This window comes from Amphibalanus amphitrite, unplaced genomic scaffold (genome assembly GCF_019059575.1).
Source record: "Amphibalanus amphitrite isolate SeventyFive unplaced genomic scaffold, NRLGWU_Aamphi_draft 000718F_arrow, whole genome shotgun sequence".
Classification (NCBI taxonomy): Eukaryota; Metazoa; Arthropoda; class Thecostraca; order Balanomorpha; family Balanidae; genus Amphibalanus; species Amphibalanus amphitrite.
The window spans coordinates 309,243-329,380 of record NW_024882212.1 but is presented as its reverse complement, the minus strand read 5'-3'; the positions used below and the strand labels follow the sequence as shown (position 1 = coordinate 329,380).

General features: G+C 50.4%; 1 protein-coding gene and 3 long non-coding RNA genes across 4 annotated transcripts; all 4 read left to right on the top strand.

The window, feature by feature from the left end:
• Positions 1-977: 977 nt before the first annotated feature.
• On the top strand, positions 978-2,709 carry LOC122365145. Its single transcript, XR_006253688.1, has 6 exons — positions 978-1,049; positions 1,308-1,394; positions 1,535-1,648; positions 1,906-1,992; positions 2,253-2,366; positions 2,629-2,709. It is a non-coding gene; the product is annotated as an uncharacterized LOC122365145 (long non-coding RNA).
• Positions 2,710-3,009: 300 nt separating this feature from the next.
• On the top strand, positions 3,010-4,149 carry LOC122365146. Its single transcript, XR_006253689.1, has 4 exons — positions 3,010-3,089; positions 3,348-3,434; positions 3,695-3,808; positions 4,066-4,149. It is a non-coding gene; the product is annotated as an uncharacterized LOC122365146 (long non-coding RNA).
• Positions 4,150-4,440: 291 nt separating this feature from the next.
• LOC122365147 lies at positions 4,441-6,310 on the top strand. Its single transcript, XR_006253690.1, has 6 exons — positions 4,441-4,526; positions 4,785-4,871; positions 5,132-5,245; positions 5,504-5,590; positions 5,851-5,964; positions 6,223-6,310. It is a non-coding gene; the product is annotated as an uncharacterized LOC122365147 (long non-coding RNA).
• Positions 6,311-7,513: 1,203 nt separating this feature from the next.
• Positions 7,514-13,370, top strand: LOC122365143. Its single transcript, XM_043336117.1, has 3 exons — positions 7,514-7,519; positions 8,027-11,438; positions 11,780-13,370. Exons 1-3 carry the CDS (start codon positions 7,514-7,516, stop codon positions 13,057-13,059), a joined length of 4,698 nt encoding a protein of 1,565 aa, XP_043192052.1. The 3' UTR covers positions 13,060-13,370.
• Positions 13,371-20,138: the final 6,768 nt, after the last annotated feature.

Genomic DNA, 20,138 nt, shown 5'->3' with positions numbered 1-20,138 from the left:
CTGACACCAGCTTACAAGTGTTCATGTCTATTATGTATTGTTAATAAAAGTCATTCCCGTTGTTGTGTTTGCGACTCCAGACATCTTGGCTCTTTGGCTGCACACGTAAGTACCTCCCTTACCTTTGATTCCATATTAAGATAGTCTCCCACGTTGTTTTTGGTACCGGGTTCACATAAACCGGTTTAACGTAACACACTTTCTCCCCGGCAAAAATTGCCGGAGTAACTGCCCCCTGCTCAGGAATGGCACCAGGCCGACAGAGCAAAAAAAAAAAACGGTTTTGAGTTACAGTACCTATGCATTCAGGCGGTACTATGCTGCGGACGCGGCATTGCGGTACAGCGTGCATTCAGGCGTTTGACGCTTCTGCCATCTAGCGAGTGAAATTGAATGTTTGGGCTGCTATTCCAGCCGCGGTTATCCCTAAGATAGGCTCCCACATTGTTTTTGGTACCGGGTTCACATAAACCGGTTTAACGCAAGACTTCCTCCCCGGCAAAAATTGCCGGAGTAACTGCCCCCTGCCCAGGAATAGGTAGCACTAGGCCGACTGAGCCAAAAAAACGACATTGGGTTACAGTACCTATGCATTCAGGCGGTACTATGCTGCGGACGCGGCATTGCGGTACAGCGTGCATTCAGGCGTTTGACGCTTCTGCCATCTAGCGAGTGAAATTGAGTGTTTGGGTTGCTATTCCAGCCGCGGTTATCCCACTACTTGCTTTGCTTGCCAATGACCTTCGAAAACAGAATTTCGTCGGTGGAATGTAATGTGACACTGTAAGAACGGAACACATATCTGAGAAAAATGAAGTTTAATCAATACAGGTGCCTTAGATTGCTGATAGTAGACTCCGTTTCAATAGATCGGCTCACCGCATTTGTGTATCGCTGTGGAGCACATTAATGACGCCCATTTGTTTATTATTCAGGGTTCCAGCACCTCTGCCGACGCATGCGTCTCGGCCGTCGCCGCCGTAGACCCCGGCGAGGGCACCAGTGGGCCGCCGGTGATCGCCGTTTCGAGGAAAGCTGACCCGTCATCGGTGAGTATACAGGGAAAGGAGAATATTTTACCGATGTATTATGAAAACCGATCCATTTTGAACACAATAAATTGAATGCGAACCACCAAAAGATATATGATTTGCAATGCATTTGATGCCCGTTTCTCTAACAAACAAGCCGAACGTATCACGGCAAATTTTAGCATTAAACTTTGCAATATATATGCCAACATTTTTATTCAATACCGGTGCCCTTGGTTGCATCCATTGACGCCAACCATGCTGTTCGCCGTACAGGGACTCGGCACCGCTTCGCCCATTGAGGGGACCAGCGGCCTGCCGCTGCCGCCACCGGCGATCTTTGGAGATGCTGGCCCGTCATCGGTAAGTATATTTAACCATGCATTACATCATCAGTTATTGCCTTAGATTGCTGATAGTAGACTCCGTTTCAATAGATCGGCTCACCGCATTTGTGTATCGCTGTGGAGCACATTAATGACACCCATTTGTTCATTATTCAGGGTTCCAGCACCTCTGCCGACGCATGCGTCTCGGCCGTCGCCGCCGTAGACCCCGGCGAGGGCACCAGTGGGCCGCCGGTGATCGCCGTTTCGAGGAGAGCTGACCCGTCATCGGTGAGTATACAGGGAAAGGAGAATATTTTACCGATGTCTTATGAAAACCGATCCATTTTGAACACATTAAATTTAATACGTCCCACCAAAAATATATGATTTGCAATGCATTTGATGCCCGTTTCTCTAACAAACAAGCCGAACGTATCACGGCAATTTTTAGCATTAAACTTTGCAATATATATGCCAACATTTTTATTCAATACCGGTGCCCTTGGTTGCATCCATTGACGCCAACCATACTGTGCGCCGTACAGGGACTCGGCACCGCTCCGCTCATTGAGGGGACCAGCGGCCTGCCGCTGCCGCCACCGGCGATCTTTGGAGCTGCTGGCCCGTCATCGGTAAGTACATTGAACCATGCTTTACATCATCATTTATCGAATTATCATTAATTTAATTCAATCCTATAATTTGTTTACTTTATGGGCTGCATCAACCCCCTGCGCTGGCGATGTTGAACTCTGCAACACATTTGCAATCATTTTTAATCAATACAGGTGCCTTAGATTGCTGATAGTAGACTCCGTTTCAATAGATCGGCTCTCCGCATTTGTGTATCGCTGTGGAGCACATTAATGACGCCCATTTGTTTATTATTCAGGGATCCAGCACCTCTGCCGACGCATGCGTCTCGGCCGTCGCCGCCGTAGACCCCGGCGAGGGCACCAGTGGGCCGCCGGTGATCGCCGTTTCGAGGAGAGCTGACCCGTCATCGGTGAGTATACAGGGAAAGGAGAATATTTTACCGATGTCTTATGGAAACCGATCCATTTTGAATACATTTAATTTAATACGTACCACCAAAAAATATATGATTTGCAATGCACTTGATGCCCGTTTCTCTGACAAATAAGCCGAACGTATTGCGGCAAATTTTAGCATTAAACTTTGCAATATATATGCCAACATTTTTATTCAATACCGGTGCCCTTGGTTGCATCCACTGACGCCAACCATACTGTGCGCCGTACCTACAGGGACTCGGCACCGCTCCGCCCATTGAGGGGACCAGCGGCCTGCCGCCGCCGCCACCGGCGATCTTTGGAGCTGCTGTCCCGTCATCGGTAAGTACATTTAACCATGCATTACATCAACATTTATTGAATTATCATTAATTTAATTCAATCCTATAATTTGTTTACTTTATGGGTTGCATCAACCCTCTGCGCCGGCGATGTTGAACTCTGCAACACATTTGCAATCATTTTTAATCAATACAGGTGCCTTAGATTGCTGATAGTAGACTCCGTTTCAATAGATCGGCTCACCGCATTTGTGTATCGCTGTGGAGCACATTAATGACGCCCATTTGTTTATCATTCAGGGTTCCAGCACCTCTGCCGACGCATGTGTCTCGGCCGCCGCCGCCGTAGACCCCGGCGAGGGCACCAGTGGGCCGCCGGTGATCGCCGTTTCGAGGAGAGCTGACCCGTCATCGGTGAGTATACAGGGAAAGGAGAATATTTTACCGATGTATTATGAAAACCGATCCATTTTGGACACATTAAATTGAATGCGTACCACCAAAAGATATATGATTTGCAATGAATTTGATGCCCGTTTCTCTAACAAACAAGCCGAACGTATCACGGCAAATTTTAGCATTAAACTATGCAATATATATGCCAACATTTTTATTCAATACCGGTGCCCTTGGTTGCATCCATTGACGCCAACCATACTGTTCGCCGTACAGGGACTCGGCACCGCTCCGCTCATTGAGGGGACCAGCGGCCTGCCGCTGCCGCCACCGGCGATCTTTGGAGATGCTGGCCCGTCATCGGTAAGTATATTTAACCATGCTTTACATCATCATTTATTGAATTATCATTAATTTAATTCAATCCTATAATTTGTTTACTTTATGGGTTGCATCAACCCCCTGCGCTGGCGATGTTGAACTCTGCAACACATTTGCAATCATTTTTAATCAATACAGGTGCCTTAGATTGCTGATAGTAGACTCCGTTTCAATAGATCGGCTCACCGCATTTGTGTATCGCTGTGGAGCACATTAATGACGCCCGTTTGTTTATTATTCAGGGTTCCAGCACCTCTGCCGACGCATGCGTCTCGGCCGTCGCCGCCGTAGACCCCGGCGAGGGCACCAGTGGGCCGCCGGTGATCGCCGTTTCGAGGAGAGCTGACCCGTCATCGGTGAGTATACAGGGAAAGGAGAACATTTTACCGATGTCTTATGGAAACCGATCCATTTTGAATACATTTAATTTGATACGTACCACCAAAAATATATGATTTGCAATGCACTTGATGCCCGTTTCTCTGACAAACAAGCCGAACGTATTGCGGCAAATTTTAGCATTAAACTTTGCAATATATATGCCAACATTTTTATTCAATACCGGTGCCCTTGGTTGCATCCATTGACGCCAACCATACTGTGCGCCGTACAGGGACTCGGCACCGCTCCGCCCATTGAGGGGACCAGCGGCCTGCCGCCGCCGCCACCGGCGATCTTTGGAGATGCTGGCCCGTCATCGGTAAGTACATTTAACCATGCATTACATCATCATTTCTTGAATTCTCATTAATTTAATTCAATCCTATAATTTGTTTACTTTATGGGTTGCATCAACCCTCTGCGCCGGCGATGTTCAACTCTGCAACACATTTGCAATCATTTTTAATCAATACAGGTGCCTTAGATTGCCGATAGAAGACTCCGTTTCAATAGATTGGCTCACCGCATTTGTGTATCGCTGTGGAGCACATTAATGACGCCCATTTGTTCATTATTCAGGGTTCCAGCACCTCTGCCGACGCATGCGTCTCGGCCGTCGCCGCCGTAGACCCCGGCGAGGGCACCAGTGGGCCGCCGGTGATCGCCGTTTCTAGGAGAGCTGACCCGTCATCGGTGAGTATACAGGGAAAGGAGAATATTTTACCGATGTCTTATGGAAACCGATCCATTTTGAATACATTAAATTTAATGCGTACCACCAAAAAATATATGATTTGCAATGCATTTGATGCCCGTTTCTCTAACAAACAAGCCGAACGTATTGCGGCAAATTTTAGCATTAAACTTTGCAATATATATGCCAACATTTTTATTCAATACCGGTGCCCTTGGTTGCATCCATTGACGCCAACCATACTGTGCGCCGTACAGGGACTCGGCACCGCTCCGCCCATTGAGGGGACCAGCGGCCTGCCGCCGCCGCCACCGGCGATCTTTGGAGCTGCTGGCCCGTCATCGGTAAGTACATTTAACCATGCTTTACATCATCATTTATTGAATTATCATTAATTTAATTCAATCCTATAATTTGTTTACTTTATGGGTTGCATCAACCCCCTGCGCTGGCGATGTTGAACTCTGCAACACATTTGCAATCATTTTTAATCAATACAGGTGCCTTAGATTGCTGATAGTAGACTCCGTTTCAATAGATCGGCTCACCGCATTTGTGTATCGCTGTGGAGCACATTAATGACGCCCATTTGTTTATTATTCAGGGTTCCAGCACCTCTGCCGACGCATGCGTCTCGGCCGTCGCCGCCGTAGACCCCGGCGAGGGCACCAGTGGGCCGCCGGTGATCGCCGTTTCGAGGAGAGCTGACCCGTCATCGGTGAGTATACAGGGAAAGGAGAATATTTTACCGATGTCTTATGGAAACCGATCCATTTTGAATACATTTAATTTAATACGTACCACCAAAAAATATATGATTTGCAATGCACTTGATGCCCGTTTCTCTGACAAACAAGCCGAACGTATTGCGGCAAATTTTAGCATTAAAATTTGCAATATATATGCCAACATTTTTATTCAATACCGGTGCCCTTGGTTGCATCCATTGACGCCAACCATACTGTGCGCCGTACAGGGACTCGGCACCGCTCCGCCCATTGAGGGGACCAGCGGCCTGCCGCCGCCGCCACCGGCGATCTTTGGATCTGCTGGCCCGTCATCGGTAAGTACATTTAACCATGCATTACATCACCATTTATTGAATTGTCATTAATTTAATTCAATCCTTTAATTTGTTTACTTGATGGGTTGCATCAACCCCCTGCGCCGGCGATGTTCAACTCTGCAACACATTTGCAATCATTTTTAATCAATACAGGTGCCTTAGATTGCTGAAAGTAGACTCCGTTTCAATAGATCGGCTCACCGCGTTTGTGTATCGCTGTGGAGCACATTAATGACACCCATTTGTTTATTATTCAGGGTTCCAGCACCTCTGCCGACGCATGCGTCTCGGCCGCCGCCGCCGTAGACCCCGGCGAGGGCACCAGTGGGCCGCCGGTGATCGCCGTTTCGAGGAGAGCTGACCCGTCATCGGTGAGTATACAGGGAAAGGATAATATTTTACCGATGTCTTATGGAAACCGATCCATTTTGAATACATTAAATTTAATGCGTACCACCAAAAAATATATGATTTGCAATGCATTTGATGCCCGTTTCTCTAACAAACAAGCCGAACGTATTGCGGCAAATTTTAACATTAAACTATGCATTATATATGCCAACATTTTTATTCAATACCGGTGCCCTTGGTTGCATCCATTGACGCCAACCATACTGTGCGCCGTACAGGGACTCGGCACCGCTCCGCCCATTGAGGGGACCAGCGGCCTGCCGCCGCCGCCACCGGCGATCTTTGGATCTGCTGGCCCGTCATCGGTAAGTACATCTTATCATTTATGACAGCATCATTTATTTAATTATCAATAATTCAATCGAATCATTCAATTTGTTCAACATTCTTAGTCTATAAAGTCCGCCAGCAGTTTCTGGCAACGTACAGGGACCCAGCTGTTCCGTTACACAGAAATACATTGGTGATGTAAGGAGCATTTGTCTAACCTTCGCCCGAGGGGAGGGGGGGGGGTGTTGGAAACACTTGCCGGTTTTTTGCGTGGGTAAGTTTTTAGCGCCTCGAAACTTGGTACAGCTTATGATACATCAATTTCGCATCGTGTTCATAATTGTTGACCGCAGATCACATAAGATCAGGTCACCAGGTCAAGTTGAGGCCGCCCACACCTGACCTCGCATGCGGGTTGCGAGTTTTTGGGTTTTCGGGTTTCTTCAAAATCAAGTAATACAATCTAAGCTGAGTGACCCACACTACCATCTAACAAGCGAGCCTGCATGTTTTTAGCTTGCAAGCCACCTTGCATCGCATTCCAAAAGTTTGTTTAGTCAACTTTTGATTTTCCTCGCTGCGAGGTGTGCGAGTTCTGTGAGGTTTGCGGGTTTTTCGTTGGAGTCGAATTTTGGTTCGTTACTCTGGTATTGCGACTATATGTAATTTTCTGAAGGTGTACCGGCTTCACTGCATTCATGAAGTTACCATAAGGAAACGGTCTAATCACTCTATGAATTAGTATTATGCCCGCAAACTCAAAACCCGCAAACTCAAAACCCGCATGCGAGGTCCAGTGTGGGGCGGCCTTTAAGTGACCATGCCTCTAGAAAAATTGTGATTCATTCATTCCTATAGCTTACATCCCAGAAGCTTGGAACCCCGGCTATCGCATGAGGGAATCAGTACTATTGAAATGCTTTTCTTTTGGCCGAAAACACCATCAAAGATCGTGACAAAGGTGAACATTACGCACTGAACCGGAAAACTGCCTCTGTGACCCCTTTGGTGCCCCTAAGGTCATCTCCGGTCATGAAACGTCTCAAGCAGTTTTTGACAATAACTTTAGATAGGGACATGCTAGAGCGATGAAAACACCATAAATGTGTTTAACACAAGACGAATCGAATGTAATGCAACATGGCCTGATACGTGACCTTGACCTGAAGTCAAATTTTTAGGTCGACCTTTCAAGGTCAACTTATAGTTCATTTGACGCGTGTCGACGAGACAACCGCGATGCCAGTAAAATCAGTGTAATACAAGCTCGGAGTGGACAGTTATTACAGAGAAACTTTCCGCAAAAACGTTCAATTTTGAGTTTTTAGCCTCTGGAGGCTAAACCATTGAGCTTAGGTCATATCTGAGAATAATGTTCGGAAAGGTCTTTCAAAGAGCTATCGAATGCGCGTTTCGGCAGCGCTGTAGCTTTATTAGTTCCTTACTCATGCCCCGCTTTGATTGGTGAAAAGTTGTCAAAATCGGGACAAAATGTCGCGATATTTTTATCTTTGGTAACCTTCAGCGGCCTCTGCGATGACCTGAGCGAAAATGACTTTTAAAATTCCAAAAATATCTTATAGCGGCTATCCATTGCTTTTTACCGCGTTCTTCTAGCTTGCTTACTTTCCGAGATAACGTGTTGTGGCCAAAAAGCCCCCCCCCCCCGACCATGGCGAAGTTGGCTGCGAGGCCCACCCGGGCGTGAGTTAATGTTTATGCATTACAGTTGTTTTCTTTGCGCCTTTTCAGGGCGCTAATCGAGGCCTTCCCTCGGCAAAGCGTACGAGAGACTATTCCGGGGACGCTGCGCGGAAAAGAGTGGCTCGAGCAGCTGAGACCGCGGAAGAGCGCGTGCAGCGAATTGAGCAGCAGGCCGCCCGCCAAGCCGCCGCCCGAGACCGAGAGACGACTGCTGAGCGCCAGCAGCGACTCGCAGAGGACACCGCCCGTCACGCCGTGGCCCGAGATCGAGAGACGACTCCTGAGCGCCAGCAGCGACTCGCAGAGGACGCCGCCCGTCACGCCGTGGCCCGAGACCGAGAAACGACTCCTGAGCGCCAGCAGCGACTCGCAGACGACGCCGCCCGTCACGCCGTGGCCCGAGACCGAGAAACGACTCCTGAGCGCCAGCAGCGACTCGCAGAGGACGCCGCCCGTCACGCCGCTGATCGGCAGCGGGAGGACCGCGCCGCGTTCCTGGCAGCAGACGCCGAGCGGCACCGCCTGCAGCGGGAGGAGCTCCGCCGCCGCGCGCCACACAAGCTGGCGCTCATCTACAGCCGCGAGGCGTACGTGGCGCCACCTCGCCTGCAGCTGGGCCAGATGGAGGTCGTTTGTGCCCACTGCGGCGCGCTCCGCTGGCGTCAGGAGTCGCCCGGCGCCTGCTGTCACTCCGGCAAGGTGGCTCCACCCTTCCACCCACCACCGCCTGAGGTGCTGTGTCAGCTCTTCTCGCCAGAGTCGCCACACCATCGGCACTTCACACAGCATCTCAGAGCGTTTAATAGCGCCTTCCAGCTGGCTAGCATGGGCTGCCAGCAGGTGCGACAGCCAGGCTGGAACCCCGTGTTCACGGTGCACGGCACCGTGTGCCACCGTATCGGGAGCCTGCTGCCGGCGGAGGGCGCTCAGCCGGAGTACCTACAGATTTACTTTTACAACAGGGAGCTGGAAGCACGGATGGACCTGTACGAGAATCTACACCCAGAAGTGCTCCAGCAGCTGCAGGAGATGCTGCACGACAACAACATCTACGTGCGCGGGCTTCGCTCGGCTCTTGAGCTGGTGCGCCGAGAGGACCAACCCCTCAGAATCGTTCTGAGCGCACAGCGTCGGCCCGCCACGGAGCACGAGCGCCGCTTCAACTTGCCAGAGACCGGCGAGGTGGCGGTCTTGATGCCCGAGGAGCCGCATGGCGTCCGGGACATCGTCCTGCACCACCGAGACGGCGGTGTGGAACGGATTAACGAATACCACCGCAGCTACGACCCCCTGCACTACGTGCTGTTACACCCTCACGGCACCGACGGCTGGTCCCTAGAAATGAAGCACGCCATGAACATAACAGCAACAGAGTACTACGCGTTCCATCTGCGCTATCGTCCAGGCCATTTCAATTTGATCGCCAGAGGCCAGTCACTCTTTCAGCAGCTACTGGTGGACGCCTTCGCGAAAATCGAATCGGACCGCCTCTGCTACCTGCGCCAACACCAGCCGGCACTGAGGACAGAGACGCTGCGCGGCCTGACGGACGCCATTCATGCCGGTGACGAGCACGGCGCTGATGTCGGACGCATCGTGCTGCCGGCATCCTTTACCGGCAGCGCCCGCTACATGGTCGCCAAGCTCAACGATGCCATGGCGTACGTTCGCGAGTTTGGAGGTGGTGACCTATTCATCACGGTCACGTGCAATCCAATGTGGGCGGAAATTAAGGACACCCTGCGACGCCTGTACCCGGGACAGCAGCCTTCTGACCATCCAGAGGTGGTGTCACAAGTTTTTCGCCAGAAGCTGCGCGGCCTCCTGCACCTGCTCCGAGACGGCGCGGTCTTCGGTCAGGTCCGTGCCTTCATCAGCTGCATCGAGTGGCAGAAGCGCGGCCTCCCTCATGCCCATATCGTCCTGTGGTTGGAGCCAGACGACAAGCCTCGGCCTGACACCGTCGACCTGTTCGTCTCGGCCGAGATCCCGGACCCGATAACAGAGCCAGAGCTCCATGCTGTCGTCACCAGCAAGATGGTGCACGGCCCGTGCGGTGCCCACCGGCCAGCGGCCCCGTGCATGGCTGATGGCGCCTGCACAAAGCGATACCCGAAGCAGTTCGCCGCTGTCACCGAGGTGAACGACACGGGGTACCCGCAGTACCGCCGCCGCAGCCCGCTGGACGGCGGGCGCACCGTGCAGCTGGCCGGCCGACCCGGTGGTCCTATCACTGTGGACAACCGCTGGATTGTGCCATACAATCCCCTACTCAGCCGCGCACTGCAGTGCCATGTCAATGTGGAGCTCATCACCCATGCCTTCACCTGCATTCGTTACGTCCTGAAGTACGTGACGAAGGGAAGCGACCAGGTCATGTTCGCAGTGGCACCAGGTGAGCCGGCGGTGGTCGACGAGATAGCGACCTTTCAGCAGGGCCGCTATCTGAGCGCCATGGAGGCCGCCTGGCGCCTGCTCCAGTACCCAATCCACGAGCACCTGCCCACAGTAGAAGCGCTGCCGGTCCACCTTGGCGGTCAAGACCGATTGGTAAGGTTCCACGCCGACGACCAGCTACGGCAAGTGATTGACAGGCAGGAGCAGTCTAAGCTCACCAGCTTCTTTAACATCTGCGCAGAGGACGAGTTCGCCGCTACTCTGCTCTATCATGAAGTCCCCAGGTACTTTACATGGCAGACGGCGACAAAAAGCTGGAGGCGGCGGCGGCGGGGAGCACCACATCCAAACGTGCCGGGGATATTCTCCGCACGGGCTCTCGGCCGTGTTTACGCGGTGAGCCCACGCGCCGGGGAACGCTTCTTCCTGCGCCTTCTCCTGCACAACGTGCGGGGGCCGCGCTCATTTGAGGCGCTCCGCACTGTCAACGGTCAAGTGCGTGACACCTTTCAGGAGGCCTGCTCGGTGCTCGGTCTGCTGGAGGACGGCCAGCACTGGCATCGGGCCATGGCGGAGGCAGCCGAAATCACCTTCCCCCGGCAGCTGAGGTGCCTCTTCGCACTCATCACCATCGAGGGCCGCGCCAGCTGCGATATTCAGCTGCTGTGGCGCAACTTCCGCACAGCCATGTCGCAGGACGTGCGGCGGCGCCTTCAGCGGCTCGGCCGGCTGGAACATGACGCCGATCTCGACGACGATGACCCCATGGACGGCGGTGGTGACGACGCACAACACCCCGTCTTCTCCGAGACACTGCGGCTGATCGGCCGCCAGCTCCGGCGCATCAGTGGCCTGGCCCTGTCCGATGTCGGTCTGCCACAGCCGCCGGACGCGCCTGCCCAGGCCCCCGAAGAAGAGGACAACCAGCCGATCGACCATCACCAGCGACTGGTGGACGAGCGTGTGCCTCTACTCACACAAGATCAGCGGGACGTCTACGACGAAGTCACGCGCCGTCTGGCCACCGGCGAGGGCGGGCTGCTGTTCCTACAGGCACCTGGTGGTGAGTACAGTCGCACTTCATATTCGAGTCAATGGCTAATGCATTAGGACTAATGTGCGAAGAAAACAGTCTTTTTTTCTGGAAAAAACATGGTCATAGGCTATGTAGATATTATGTTTCAATATATGTGAGAAATTACGTTTAAAAGTTAGATATGCCGACCAATCATTAATATAATCAGCTGAAGGTATTTATAAAAAAACCGTTCTGCCACCTCTGATGATATAGCAAATTTTGGCCATGTACCATATGGCATATGTATCGTCCCAAACCTAATAAGTTACGACAACTTTTCGTAGTTAATTTATAAAACGCATAACATACATGTTTTCTTCCGACAGGATGCGGTAAAACGTTCCTAGAGAATGTTTTGCTGGCATCTGTGCGTGCCGCCGCCGGAGAGGCCATAGCCGTGGCTACGTCTGGCATAGCAGCCAGTCTGCTGGATGGAGGGACGACCGCCCACTCGAGGTTTAAGATCCCCATCTCGCTAACGGACACCTCCACGTGTGACCTAAGTAGGAGAGGAGAAGCGGCCGATACCATCCGCCGATGCCTCCTGCTGGTGTGGGACGAGGCAGGCATGGCCCACAGGCGTGCCATAGAGGCCGTGGACCGGACGCTGAGGGACTTAAGGGACACCGACCGGCCGTTCGGCGGTCTGCTGACTCTGTTTGCCGGTGATTGGCAACAGATCCTGCCGGTCGTGAAGGGTGGTGCGCGGCATCAGGTTGTCGGTGCCTGCCTCAAAGCATCCCCGCTGTGGCAGTATGTGACATGCCTCACGCTGCGTACAAACATGCGCGTGCAGCTACAGGGTGACCTCGAGGCCGGCGAGTATGCCACCTTCCTGTCGCAGCTCGGTTCCGGCCGGCTTCCTCTATGCCCTGGCACACTCGACAGCGTGACGGTTCCGCCAACGGTGCTCAGCCCGGCGCGATCACTCGCCGAGCTGGCCGAGCGCATCTACCCCGATCTGGCCCAAAATTGTCAAAATCTTGAGTGGCTCGAAGAGCGCACTATTCTGACAGTCCTCAATTCGGATGCTAAAATCATCAACGACCACGTCATGGAGAGCATGCCAGGGCAAGAGAAGGTGTACGACAGCGTCGACACCATGACCGACACAAACGCCGTGCCATTAACAGCGGAGGTACTGAATAAGATAGAAATTTCCGGCCTACCACCTCACAAAATTCGCCTGAAAGCCGGCGCACCGGTTCTTCTCATGCGCAACTTGGACGCACCGCGCGCTGTTAACGGTACACTGTGCGTGGTCAAAACCCTGGGTGACAACGTCCTCGAGCTGAGCGTGCTGACCGGCCCTGCTCGGGGTGAGAGTGTGTTCGTTCCGCGCATCCCACTCGAATCTTCGTCTGACTCTGGCCTGGGGTTTTCATTCCGGAGGCTACAGTTCCCTTTGAGTGTAGCCTTCGGAATGACTATCAACCGGAGCCAGGGTCAGACAAAGAAGCGAGTTGGCGTGTACCTGCCCTCGCCAGTCTTTACTCACGGCCAGTTGTATGTGGCGATGTCGAGAGTGGGCGCCGCTGCCGGCGTGGAGGTGTTTGTAGCGGGCACCTCCACCCGCAATGTCGTGTACCAAGAGGTCTTGGAGTAGTGAGTGGTATCCCTGACACGGCAGTAGTTCAGAGAGCAGGGCGCACGTCTCATATACGTCACACCCATCTATTATGGGTCTGGTATGTTGATTGTCTGCTGCTGTGTGTGTCATTAAAATAAGGTATTGGGTGCTAGATGCCGCCAGAGTATACTGTGCCTTCTTTTGTGCAGTTAGGCGGTCATGGTGGAGGTCTTATATGAGTCACACTCCTGTGTTACGGGCCTGTTGTGTGTTTGCCCATGTGAGTGGTGTGTGTGTGTCTGCTGCGTCGAAACGAACGCTGCACTGAACGAGATCATTGTGATACATTGTCTGTTTTTTTTCTGCAAGCGAGTGTGTGCATGCGCGTGTGCGTGTGCATTGTGTGTGTATTCATTAATCTGAATTTGTCTTCAGGCAGTGTTGATTGTGGGCGAAATTTGAACCAAAATTAACTTAATATATTGACTTTTGTCTATATTGGTTTATCATAATATCATAGTGAAATAATATCATAAAGTCTTGGTCTGACTCAGTGTAGCCCTGTGAGCAGGCTTGACTGGGGGTAGCCCATGTGACCAGTCTGATCCGATGTCACCCAAATTTAACCCAACAAAGCTCTTTAGCCAAAATTTTCCTAGGAGCGTTTCCGATTATAGGTATCTCCGCTTCCAGCTAACCCATCAATATGAATCAAATATCTTTCGAAAACAAATTTATCTCCGACGCGAAGCAAGCGCATCCCTTACAAGATATTATCCCTTGCATAAGACTTATTCCTGCTTGCCACTATATTGCAGTCTTTTCTACACCAACATACTATACCTATAGGTCAGGTTATGTCCAGTCGGGTCAGGTTGGGTTGGGTTAGTTTGGTTAGTTTAGGTTCGGTTAGTTTGGGCTAGGTAAGGGTAGTGATGCTGCGACCCAATGTGACACGCGATATGGTCGTGACACGTCACCTGGCCCAGCAACCATTGACCTGGCTTGACCCATCGTGACCTAATTGACCTGTTTATTAATAATTAATAATTAACGTAATTAATATAATTAACGTAATGTAAGTGACCTGGTCTGACCTATCGTGACCTGAGCTCACCCCTGTGACATGACCTGACCTATCGCGACCTGAGGGGATCCCAGTGACCTGTCATGACCAAAGGTGACCTGAGGTGACTAAAACTGACCTAGCATGACCCACTGTGACCCATGTGACCTGAAATGTCCCATTTATTTGAATTTTATCCATTTGGACCCCATCATTCACCTTTTCGCGTACATCAAGGCTTCTTGAAATCACTATTACACAAAACCTTTGCTACTCGAACTGGACAATTATGCGCAAACCATATCCTCGCGACGCGAAGCAAGCGGCTTGCCGCTTGTCTATCTTACTATTTGAACAGGATCCATCTGTCTGTTTGTTTGTCTGTCCGCCACGACGTGTAGTGGGTTCAATTTAGCCGGCCTACAGGGCAGACGGTATATCGTAGGGGGTTGAAATTTGCACACCTTATAGGTGACAGAGCGGGTCAGCGCCTTTTCTAGGTTTCGGCTCGCTGGGGTGCACGGTTGGCACGTGGCGCGCGCCGGAAGAACGCCTATGAAATTTTGATTGGTTCTTATATCTTCATTGAGAGCCGGGGTCGACAAACTTTGTGGACTAAATGCATGCCGATCGGTGGCGGGTGCCTCGCATTGGCGGATGGGCAAGTTTTTAATTTGAATAAAAAGTGGCGAGAGAATGTGTTGATTTTCTTTCAATGGGAGCAGTTTGTGATACAAGTATAAAAACGCACCGCGTTTGCCGCAATGCGTCACATTGGTCACAAGGCGCCATTTTTGCCGCAAATCGCACAGTTTTGTCAAATATGGCCCGATAAGGGTACAATTTGGTGCCAGGATGCATGCTCAACCAACAGGTGCAGATGCGCCACATTTGCCGCAATGCGCCACATTTGCCACAAAGCGCCATTTCCGACAAAATCGAGTAAGGGTAATGGAATGGCACGAATAGGGGCAGGGCTGAGAACACTTTAGGTCTGATATTTTAGTACTGATTGGATCCAATTATTCTGTGACCTGACATGACCCAGCGGTGTTGGTAGGGGTAGGGTAGTGGTAGGGGTAGTGGTAGGGGTAGTGTAGTGGTAGTGGTAGGGGTAGGGGTAGTGGTAGGAGTAGTAGTAGGGGTAAGGGTAGTGGTAGGAGTAGTAGTAGGGGTAGGGGTAGTGGTAGGGGTAGTAGTAGGGGTAGTAGTAGGGGTAGTGGTAGGGGTAGTGGTAGGGGTAGTGGTAGGGGTAGGAGTATGGGTAGTAGTAGTGGTAGGGGTAGGGGTAGATGTAGTGGTAGTGGTAGGGGTAGTGGTAGGGGTAGTGGTAGGGGTAGGGGTAGGGGTAGTGGTAGGGGTAGGGGTAGTGGTGGAGGCAAAAGCAGAACAGTGGCCCGGGCTGATCCCAGCGGACGAGAGGTGACCTATGTGACCTGGCCTGACCCAAAGTGACCGGGGCTGACCCCTTTGACCCGTCTTGACCCCATATCACCCAAATTTCATCCAACAACGCCCTCAGAACAGCTCTTTATAAATTCTCTTCACATTTCCGTCCATATCTATGCTTCTAGAGGACACATCGACATGAATCAAACACCATTCAAAAGCAAATTGGCTGGTGCTGCAATTTTTTCCTACCACGCAGCAAAGCAAGTGGCGCAGCCGCTTGTCTATATTACTATTTGAGGAGGGTGCGTCTGTCCGTTACCGAGGTCCCGACTTGGTGGTGCTTTGCGTGGACTGCAGGCCAGACCGTTGCACCTAGCCCAGTGAAATTTGCACAACTCATAGATCAAGGATGCGCGACGTGCCTTTGAGGGGTCTCAGCTCGATCGGGTCGATAGGGAGCGCGTGGTGCGTGCTCAAAAAGTGCAAATTCGCGTCATAGACTTTACATGTATAAATCGGCGTGCGAAATCGGGCGAAAATGGCTAATTTTGGCCGACACGGGTCCAGTTCCCGTGCAATATCTTGGTGACCAGGGATCCGACCGGCACGGGGAAAACAGCATCGTGTACGGAATTGAACGGGCTATTGAATGGTGTGCAATGCAGAGGATAGCACGCGCCACGTGCACCGGAGAGGGCACTTTTATTTGAAAAATTGCGGTTTTTGAGGGATTTTGGAATTAATTTTATTTTTAGGTGACCGTTAAATGGAGCGAGTTGAATCAACGCCTATTTGCAAGAGAAAGGTACCGCCTCTCATATAAAAATTATGAAAAGCTGATTGATCCAAATCAAGGTGGTGCAAATCACAGGAGAAAATGGTGTTTGTCAATTTTGTGCCACTTTATTAATCACACGGGGTTTGCTGTATAACCTGATACCTTTGGCAATTGAATATGGTACCATTGGATAGAGCATTCAATTCTGTCCAATATTCACTCTTCATTTTTGCATAATTAGCAACAGTATCCTTAAAAATGTAAATGTTCCAAACCATTACATTGTCATTTTTAGCGAAATTCATCGATGGCCCTCAAAAGACTTCACGCCAGTTTTCGAATCATTCTAAAGTAGAACGCATGATAATACGACACGGGCACCTCGATGCGATGTATCTTTTTGTTTTCTTACAAAATGCTTGGCCGTCAAAAAGCAATCGAACGAAATGGATATTCACCAACCAAATCGACACAGACCAACCCACGGGTCAAAAAATCCCCCCTTAGCGTTGCGGAGCACGCGGGTAACCCTAGTGATTACTAAGCTACTTAAGTGCTTTGTTAATGCTCGAGACATGATTAAGTACAGATCCTGCAGGGTACAGCTATGAGTTAGGTGCTAGGTGAGTATGCTATGTGAATGTGCTGTTCCCTGTTTGACCATAGTAAGTATACAAACAAGCACAGGGTCACAGTTATATTCAATCTCCACATAAACATACAACAAAAACGGCCATATAGCCTCACCCCGAACACACCACAAAGAACTTAAGCCTTTGCAGGCACAAAAATGCTTTGATTTACAGGACAGGTATACAATATATCCTCTGTTCTTGGGGATCTGGCTGCCAAGTTGAGGTACAATGACTGAACTTCAGGATTGATCAACCTTCTCTTCTTAGCCACACTGCTTATATACGAGAAAGACCAAATGCTTGTTTGTAAACTGCCTTGAAAATTTAATGATCTACCTTCAATTCAGACATGAAGGCACAAATAAAATAGTTCCCTCTCCTTTTGGAATACACAAAGCAAAATATTTAATAACTTCTAGTGGATGGACAAGAGCAATTAGCATAGCCTCCCCACAAGTTAACTTCTGACACTCTTGCTGACACTGATGGATTACACAGTGTCTGTGTATGAATTACACTGGCGCTTATTCGCTTCATATTTTGTAACAAACGCGCTAAAACTGCAATATAACAGCACTCAGCACTATATGCTTCTTGACAAAATGCAAAAGTAGTAAACATTTAGCCCTGATGGCATTCATTCTTCATGGAAACGTAATTACAAAATATTTTGTAGTAACTATTAAATTCCGGCCGAAAACAGTGCGCGGTTTAAAAAAGAATCATTCCAATGACGGTCCATTCTTGCGGTCCTGAAATCGCCACTATTTCCGGCCTCTCCAACGCAACTCGTTGTCCAGACGTAAATATGCATGCGTACCGGTGCATTACGGAAACATTTAACCCGCGCACCGACGGGGGGGCGGATATCCGCCCCCCTGAGGTTTTTCGCGAATAGCGGGAAAACCGCGGCGCGTAGCGCCGCGAAATTTGGTATGACTATACCTTTATCAATTTTACACATGGTGTGCAAGTTTGAACCTCCTACCTTTTAAGGTCAGGTCACCAGGTCACTTTGAATGACCCAACCTCAAGTCACTTTTTTGCAACTTTGTTACCGTGCCAGAGCTACAGTAGATGTCGGAGGCCTTTGAAAGTCGCAGAATATTATTAGGTCATTAGTAGCTACAATTTGTATATCTCGGAATTTTGATATCGGTGACCTAACGTCAGGTCAATTTCGCGACCTCCCCATTATAAGTCAATGGGGGAAAAATCAACTCCCTGTTTTTACCACTAAAACGGGTCGGAATGGCCCCATATACCATACATGACTTCATATACGATCAACCTTCACTACCTTGAGGTCTGTTTTGCTGTTGGGCAGCTGTGAGGTCATGTGACGTCATCAAAGGTCACCAAAGGTTTTTGGCCAATAACTCCGTACTGGAATAAGATACAGACGCGTGGATGGTCTCATTGTGTTCAGCTCGTCAAGACGCATCGAATGATAAACATGATGACCTCGAGGTCACGTGACCTGAGGTCAACCTTTGACCTTGACCTTTCGAGGTCAACATATATGTCATTAGATGCGGATTGACAAGAGGATCACGATGATGCCCTTAGTTTGTTCCTATCTTGACTAATTCGAAAGTTATTCGAGAAAAACTCTCTCCATATCTAGCGCCGCCATTTTGACTTTTTCGACCCCTGTGACGTCATCTTTGACCTGACCTGAAAATGACCTTAGTAAAAATTGTAGATCTTGACCGTGCGTATCCGATGCCGTTTGCCGCTTGTCGCTATCTTGCTTCGTTCTCGAGATCTCAGGGGGGGGGCGGTCATCCGCCCCCCCCCGTCGGTGCGAAGTTGGCGCAGACCCCCGTCGGTGCGCGGGTTAAGTTGGGGCATATTGGAGATTGGCAGGATAACACGAAGTGTACTAACGTTCCTGGCGGTTTGATATCTACAAGAACCTAAAATTAAAATTTTAATTAAAAAATTAACTTGACAGTGTAAATATATTATATCATTATGTATCTCATTTACGTAATTACGTTGACAAACTTATTAAATAATCATTTAATTATTTTCTGTTATTCTTAAATCATCGTAATATTTGGCGCATATTTCTTGCAGCCCTTAGGGCAAGCATGAATAACGTACATACGCCATGCGGCTGGGTGTGTTGGCAGGAAGCACCGCGTACAGTCGTGTACAGGTTGATGGTCCCCTACTCTTTATCCACCGGGTTCCTATGGCTCAGCATTGGCAGCAGCCGCCTGGTACCGGTAGGCTGTGCCGCATGACCCGAGAGTGAAGCGGCACAGCCTACCCACACTGTATGACACCGGCTCGGGTCGCCTGGTATAGCGATTTGACCGGACGCTGCGTTACACCGGCTGGGGGGAGGGGGGGGGGTAAGGGTCAGGCCTGTCTATTTGGCTCGGCTCGGTGGATGAGGCGGGCTGGAGTGTGGTGTGGGGCGGGGGTGATGTGGGGAGGGAGTGAGCGGACCTGGGCTGGGTGTGTGTGGTCACTTGTCGCATAGAACCGATCGTAATCCACCCTCCAAAAATTCGCTTTAGAGATATTCACAAAACCCAGGGGGGGGGGAGGTTCAAACACCCATCTCCCAAGTGGGGTGCGGAAGGACAGGTAAGGGTCCATACGGTCTCCTCATGAATTGCAGCAAAGAAAGAAAACAGACCTGTCACCAAATAATCTTTCTGAAAAGTGGACTAATCGCATTGCCTCAGACACAGAAATAAACATCCAGCACGCGAAGCGTCTCGAACCGGGCCTCTCACTTACCGGTCAGTTTGACAGTCTAGCATTCCTACGCTGAGCTACACCGGATGGTGGCCACGGCCGGGGCAAAGTCTGGCCGGGCGGGCGGCGGGGCCGGGAGGTCGGCAGCAAAGTTAATGAATGTTTTTGTGGTTTCGGGTGCCGGTCGCTCTAGCTTGGTGGAATGATGATGGATCAATTGGCAAAACTTTCAACGTGGAGTCCCGGTTCGAGCCTCATCGGGGCTCCGGCTACTTTTCCGAGTTAGGATCTGGTTTGATTTTAGTGGACGCGAGCCATTTATACGGTTTTATTTCTTTAAGTCAATTGTCGATTGATTGATTGATTCATTCATCCGTTCATTTAATACATGTCGACATTTAGCATACGAATTGACATCCAGGATCAATCCGATCAATCTACCATTTTCATAAGAGTATTGCCTAACTATCATGCATATATGTGGCACAAGACCCATGGTTGCGTCGATACCGTGCCAAATCACGTTTTG

What these genes read in the sequence shown, in the direction of transcription:
- LOC122365143 (XM_043336117.1), top strand. An exon ending in GTTCCTACAGGCACCTGGTG is followed by an intron (nt 11,439 to 11,779) that starts GTGAGTACAGTC and finishes TTCTTCCGACAG; the next exon opens with GATGCGGTAAAACGTTCCTA.